General features: G+C 38.8%; 1 protein-coding gene across 1 annotated transcript in view; it reads right to left on the minus strand.

The window, feature by feature from the left end:
- YTHDC1 (YTH N6-methyladenosine RNA binding protein C1) overlaps positions 1–7,193 on the minus strand; it is a 37,591-nt gene extending 30,398 nt beyond the window's left edge. The window contains exon 1 of the mRNA XM_024131978.3: positions 6,806–7,193. Within this exon, the coding sequence (XP_023987746.1) occupies positions 6,806–6,833 (28 nt within the window). The 5' untranslated portion in view covers positions 6,834–7,193. The remainder of the gene's footprint in view (positions 1–6,805) is intronic.
- Positions 7,194–7,437: the final 244 nt, after the last annotated feature.

Genomic DNA, 7,437 nt, shown 5'->3' on the forward strand with positions numbered 1-7,437 from the left:
CTCCCTGTGCTATGCGGCTGCTTCCCACTAGCTATCTGTTTTACGTTTGGTAGTGTATATATGTCCATGACACTCTCTCACTTTGTCACAGTTTACCCTTCCCCCTCCCCATATCCTCAAGTCCATTCTCTAGAAGGTCTGTGTCTTTATTCCTGTCTTACCCCTAGGTTCTTCATGACTTTTTTTAATCTTAGATTCCATATATATGTGTTAGCATACGGTATTTGGTTTTCTCTTTCTGACTTACTTCACTCTGTATGACAGACTCTAGGTCCATCCACCTCATTACAAATAACTCAATTTCATTTCTTTTTATGGCTGAGTAATATTCCATTGTATATACGTGCCACATCTTCCTTATCCATTTATCTGTCGATGGACACTTAGGTTGCTTCCATGTCCTGGCTATTATAAAATAAGCATCTTTAAACAAAATATAAGAAAACAAAACTACAAAGTATCACTGAAAGGTCATGTGCACTAGTAGATTAATTCCAAATTAGTGCACCAGAAAGCTCCATATTACCAACATTATAGCACCTTAAATTTATTTTAAGATCAACCATAACATCCTCACTTGATGGTCTACAAATTTTTATCCGTATTATAGTCTATGACATCAAAAACCTAACTGTGGTTTTATCACAATATTAGCCAACTAATAAGACCTGCAGGACAAATTCAGCCCATGGCCTATTTTTGACTGGCAAGATATGAATGGTTTCTGCATTTTTAAGGTTGTGTTTTTAAAAAAAGGAAAGAATATATGACGAAGACCTTATGTGGCCCACAAAGCCTAAAATATTATTTTCTATCTGACCCCCTGATATAAAAGATCACATTTTAATTTACTTCTCTCCACCACTGAAATCGCTTATATATTTGCTGAAATATGATACATAGGAGCAAGAGATTTCTATTTGTAAGCAAGAAAATCCAGGTCATCATTTAAGAGCTAGGTATCTTTAGGAAAGTCCCAGTCTGATCTCCAGTTTCTTCACCTCTGATAAGAGGCATTTAGAATAAAAAGATCAGTGTTTGGGGAAGGGAAGGGGGTGGACGGGGCAGTTATTTGATGCTCCTGAACCTTTTGTTAATGACTCGGGTACATGATACACAAAATCTGGTCCAGCACATAAAATAAAATCCTCTTTTCTCAATAAGACAAATACATAAATGTTCCTTCTATCTACTGCTGTAAGTTTAACATGCTACCCCAAAAACCTGACTTAAAACAATACAGTAATTTACTATTATTGCTTATGGTTCTGAGGCTCAACTAGGGTCTCTCACGTGGCTGCAGTTAAGGGTTAGCTAGAATCATCTGAAGGCTTGCTTATTCACATACCTTGTCTGGGAAGACTCAAAAGAGCTGGGGTTCCTAGGGCACTCCTTTCTATGGTCACTCTCCCCCATGACAGCTTCAGCATAGGCCGACCTCTTTCATGGTGGTTTAGAGCTTTCATGGTGGTTTAGGCAGAAGCTCAGCAACACTGCCACACTATTTTATTCAGAGACAATCACAAAAGTCTACTCAGGTTCAAAGAGAGGAGCCATGGACTCTACCTATTGTTGGTTGAAATGTTAAATACTTGATAGATGTTTTCAAAACTACCACCACCTGCTTAGTTTTGCTTAAACTTAAGGATTTTAATTATAAATGTAAGGAGTACTCTTAAAAACCAAAATCTGGTTTAAAAAGGTGAGAGAGTTCATAGTATTAGGTTATAAAGCTAACAAGCCGATTCCTCTGACCACTTCATTCACTGGCTAGAGAGAGGAGTTTGCATATATTTTAATTCATGTTTTCAATTTAAAATGAATTAGTTATAAAGAAAGATTATTTTAGTAGTCTCAGAAGCTACTACTATTAAAGACTAGTCTATCACTGGCATATCCTTTTTAGAAAGAAATAACTATGTCTTTAAGAGATAAAGTAACAGCCACCGGTTCTCTAGGGTGACCCTCTTTAAACTACTTTAATGTTTTAAATCACTCGCTTTATCCTGAAATTTAGCATTATTATTCTGTATAGTGATATGTACATATACAATTTCTTCACAGTAGTTTGACAGCAGCACCTTAAGAATATTAGCAATAAAATGAACAAAGGTTAGCAAATGCCAGATTAAGAATTCTATATAAAAAATAACTCAAATGCAGTATTTCTACAGTTAAAGCACTTCATTTTTTGAGAAGTCTATATAAAGAACTATAGTCTTTTTAAAAAAATCCTTTTAAAACCCTGAAAATTGTGTTTTAGATGCCACAATAAAATGAATTTTTCCACAATATGTCAGTGCAACAAATTAACTCAAATGAAACACAAATAAACAGTATTTCCATTTACAGCTAAAGTTCAAATCCATTCAAAGTTATACACTAACAGCCTGTAGGATGAATCTAGCTCTTGGATGCTTTGTTTTTGAAAGCGCCAAGGATTTAATATAAAAATCCAGACCCTACATTTTTAAAAAAAGACTATTTGATCACTAGGGGCCCAGACTCCCATCTGAAAAAACCCAGATGGAGCAGTCCTGATAGTCTTCTGTTGAGACAGAGAAGGTAACTTATGTCAAAGTTTTGCATGAGACAATCTGGGTTTATGCCCCATACATCAGTGTATTTACTAATATTGCCTAAACATATACCATGCTTACTCCTTTATTCTCTATAACCTAACACTCACCATTACCTACTGTACTAAGTAAGTACTTTATCTGCCTGACCCTAGAATGCATATAAACCCACAACTACTTAACACTTATGTTAAGTAACTGCAAAAAAAATTTAAGGTTCAAGACACTGAGGCACAGGGACACCAAACTTCAGTTTTAGTATATGTGATACTCTGTGGAAGAGTAGGAATGCTAAAGGGGACAAGCCTACTCAACTCCAGTGGATTAACTGCCTTGACAGAATGCAAGTGCCATGTCGGATCTTACAAATTTTCAAGAGGATTCCCAAATTCATATTTTTCTTTGAAATTGTCTGACTTTTAAATGCTGCCTCAACTAAAAAAAAAAACAAAGCAGGCTGCTGCTAGCTTGATTCCTCTATGGAAATGCAATAATCTGTGAACGTTTTGCATTCACAACATATGATGTTTTTATACGGACTTCATTATCATCACTTGTTAAGCAAGCATAATCTTAGTTATCATCACAAACTATCAATATTATTAACAAACTGAGTTTTGGGAAAGAGGTACAGATCCATGGGTATAGGAAGCAAAACAAGGAAATAAAAAATATCCCAAATGAACTCCAAAGAATTAAAATACTGTGACTTAAATCTCACAGTTCTGAATCCAAGTTTAATGCTCTTTCCACTCTACCAGAATTACACCTCAACCTTGAAATTCCTGGCCCAGGAAGGCCACAAACCTTAACTCCAGGGATATCAGTGTAGAAAATTAACCTTTATCTGAGACGCAGTTCATTTTTTTGACCCTGGAAGCTTCTGGGTCAGGAGATACAAAGTACTATTTATTTCAGGATCCAGCATCAGACTAAGACCTGAAATATTTAAAGAAAAAAAAAAAAAAAACCTGGGTACTTAAATATACTACGTATTTTGTTTTCCAATACAGGGCACCATAATACATTACAGTTTTTATTTTAATTCACTTAATATAGTTTTAGTCCGATTTGGCAATATAGCAAGATTTCCTGGAGCCTCCCCTCTGTTGTGTTTTACATTAGACCAGTCTCTCAGTTACTTTTTGTCATTCAAGACCGTCATTCTTCAAGAAGTGTAGAGACTTGGATTTCCTATCCCATCCAAATTTCCTGTCTTCCAAAATGCATACAACTGAAGTCTAAGGAGGGCATTTGTAATTTTTTGCCCTACTTCTATTATGGGTAAAACAAACATATCGAATATCAAATACATACTCTATGCTTTACAAAGCCCTAACTAAAGTGGACCAAGTCAATCTAACCCTAAGGACTTACTATAGTGAGGGCTACAGTGTGTATATACATATATGTGTGTATATATAATCGTGCATACATATTTATATGTATTTGCCTGCGTGAGTGTGTGTACGTATATAATTTAAACTGGGAAACTCTTAACTTTGGACATCAATAGAAAATATCACATAACTAGTCATAACTAGTCAGTCATTAATGAAGTCCAACCTTGAGCTAATGATTTACAATCTTCTAAATCATTTATTTGAGGCACCAAGACATAATTACTGTACACCAGGAACCTGGTAAACAAGACAGACATACTCCTGGCCTTCATGGAGCTTCCAGTCTGGTAATGTAGAAAACATGTTACTTTCGAAAGTGGTACCTCATTATCCACATTTCAGATACATCAAACTTATATAATTGTTCTTCAGAGAAAACTTTTTAAAAGCTGAAGAAATAAAATATAAACCAGGTGTTTATAATAGAAAACATAGAAAAATGGCAATTAACACTAGTTAATAGCACCAACATTCCAACATCTTCCACATCCACTTTTTGGACAATCACCACAGGAATCAGGAAGCTGGCAAATTCTCCAGTCATAGGCTTCACTTTCTAGGTATGGGTATTACAGAAGCATTTATAGAAGGTAATGTCTGCTTATTACACAGCTAATGTGCAAAGCCCAATAATCCAAGGACTTTATAACTGAAAGTTTTGTAACTGCTCTGTGATTTATAGCAAATTTCTGCAACTTAAACTCATTTATCAAGATCTTACACCACTTACGGAATCTTTCAAGAAAGGACCTAAGGTTTGTGACATGTGTAAGATTTGTGACAGGGCTTACCTTTATAATTTTCTAGTGTTTCATATAACATAACTGATGACAATAAGTACTTAGCTTCCCATTTTTCCTTGTTCAACATGAAAAGAAAGAGTCAAGCATTAATTCTAATTCTGGCTATTATTCTAGCTGTTTGACAAAGATCAAGAAAGTGAGACACCCTAGGCCTCAGTTTCCATACATGCAAAGTGGGTTATTCTAGAAATCTGCTCATTCCAGAATTAAATAAGCAATTCCAGTAGGTATGTATCTGCTAGCTTTCCCAGTAAACTAGAGACAATCTTAAACTATAAGTACTTACATCATATATTCTGAAATGAAGTTGAATTATGAAAATTAATTTTTTAAAAACTACACAAATGTGAGGCCTTTCAGAAGCTGGACAATTTAGCTGGACAATTTATCCTAAGTATTGCTAACAGGTGGCATTACTACTTCCCAATAATAGTTACAAAGTTTATGCATTTAGACGTTTTCATCAAAAAATCCATTTCTAAAACAAAATTTTTAAAACATCACCTACTTTTTTTCCCTCCATGTACAATATTGTGTCTACTCCATAACTGACTTACAACTATGTTCATCTTAACAGACACTGAACTCTTGAGAAGTACTGAGCTTCTACTCATTTTTCATCTAGTTCATCTCACCCACGACAACCACCACCCACTCCCATACACACATAGATTACACTCTGAAACAATCAAATGTTGACTGAATTAATTCTTCCTGGTTAAAATCATCTACTTAATACTACTCTACTACTAATTAAAAGCAGTTTTCTTTTATTCACTAACACCATGCAATCCTATGATCACATTCCTTCTGGACTTCTCAAAAGGAAGGGAGAGGATTTTTAGGATTCGTTTAAGGAAGGAAAATTAAACTACTAAAACCCAATCACCGAGCTGCTTTGAGATAGGAGCCATATCTTAAACATATTCCCACCCACTCCGTTTCCCAAGCTTGTCCCTATTACTGAGCAGTTCGCTGATTCATGAAGACTCTACTTTTAAGGAGAAAAATTGGAAGTCACAAGTCTAATGGAACTTGACTCTACAGCCCACTTAACAAATCCCCCCTCCCCCAAATCAATTAGCCACACAAAAGAGGAGATCCGTAAAATACAGTACAGGAGCTGGCCAGATTTTTATCAACTATAACCTTTCCAAATCTATCATGGTAATCTTAGGATTGTAAAAAACCTTAACGCACCATCCAATCTAGACCACTCTCCAGACTTATACTGATTCAGGATCTACACTAACATTTCCAGGGCTTGGAAGGTCAGTATTTAAAAACACATGACATTTCATTCTGGCAATATCAGTTCTTCCCATATTTCAAAGTAACCGTAGCCCTCCGACTCTCTACAAATTATATCAATTTGTTCCTGGTTGTACCCTCCAGGAACTACGCACAACGTGTCTATCACAATAGTGGCCAGGATTTTTCCTGCCTGGCCTAAATCACATAATCATCTATTCAAACATCACGTTTTCCAAAATAAGTATCTAAGGAACCAAAAAGGCCATTCTTGCCACTTTGCCTATTTAACAGAACAGCCAGAAGTTACTCGTAGACATTTCGCGAGATTATCTACCTATACCACTTCTTAAATATGCTTACTTAGTAGATTACCAGCTTTAAGGGCATTAAGGGTTTTCGAAATTCAACCTAACAGAAAAGGCTGTTCTGAAGATACGCATTACATCCGCATACCACTACCAGGAAATAAACCTAAGGGCCTGCAACTCAGAACAGGCCTTCTCTCAGCCGCGCCCAGGACAGATAAACATTAAGCGAAGAAGGGAATTAGAATCAAAGAAAAATCCAAGGCTAGATGAAGTGTTAGGTCATATGGAGACCGAGGACGAAAGGGCAGGCCTGGTCTTTTCCAATGAGTCCAAGCGTTTCGATGGGGAGACCGGCTCCGCGCGGAGCAAGCTAACCTCCCCTACCCACAACGACGACCACGGCTCCGTCGACCCACTCCCGAGCCCCGCCTCCGCCCATCACCTTTCTCCGCACTAACCTTTCTCCTCTCGGCTGTCGGCCGCCATTGCTCCCCTCTTGTTTCCGCTGCTGCCGCCGCAGCCGCCGCCGCCGCTTCGACGCGACTCGCGCGGGCGCCGCAGCCGCGGCAGCAGAAGCACAGGCGCGTCCGTCAGTCCGTCCGCTGGGCTTGCGCGCTTCGCACGTTAGCCTCTACCACTCACCCTTCCCGACTCACCCTTTCTCCCCACTTCTTCCCTTTCTCCCTTTTCCTCTTCCCTCCTTTTACTCCTGCCTCCCCCACCCTAAGCCCAGCCTTCCCGTTGGGGCTTAGGGACGGGAGGCGGTAACGGGTAGAGAAGGGAAACAGATGGCGACAGCGGGCGGCGCTAAAATGGAGCCTGCTTCCTGCGTGAAACAATCCCCCTCCCAAAATGCCCTGCGCTGTTTACGCTTCGTTCCTCCCTGGGAACGTCACAGTACGGAGAGGGGCGGGGTGGCAGGTCAGGCAAGAACGTGACGTAACGTCAGCACGTCGCCCCGCCCCCCGCAGCCCGGAAGTCCCTGGAATGAGTTTTATTTCTAGTGATAAAAGTCTCCTTTGGGCTTCCCTGGTGGCCCCTTGGGCTTCCCTGGTGGCCCCTTGGGCTTCCCTGGTGGCGCAGTGGTTGA

This window comes from Physeter macrocephalus, chromosome 7, assembly GCF_002837175.3.
Source record: "Physeter macrocephalus isolate SW-GA chromosome 7, ASM283717v5, whole genome shotgun sequence".
Taxonomy (NCBI): Eukaryota; Metazoa; Chordata; class Mammalia; order Artiodactyla; family Physeteridae; genus Physeter; species Physeter macrocephalus.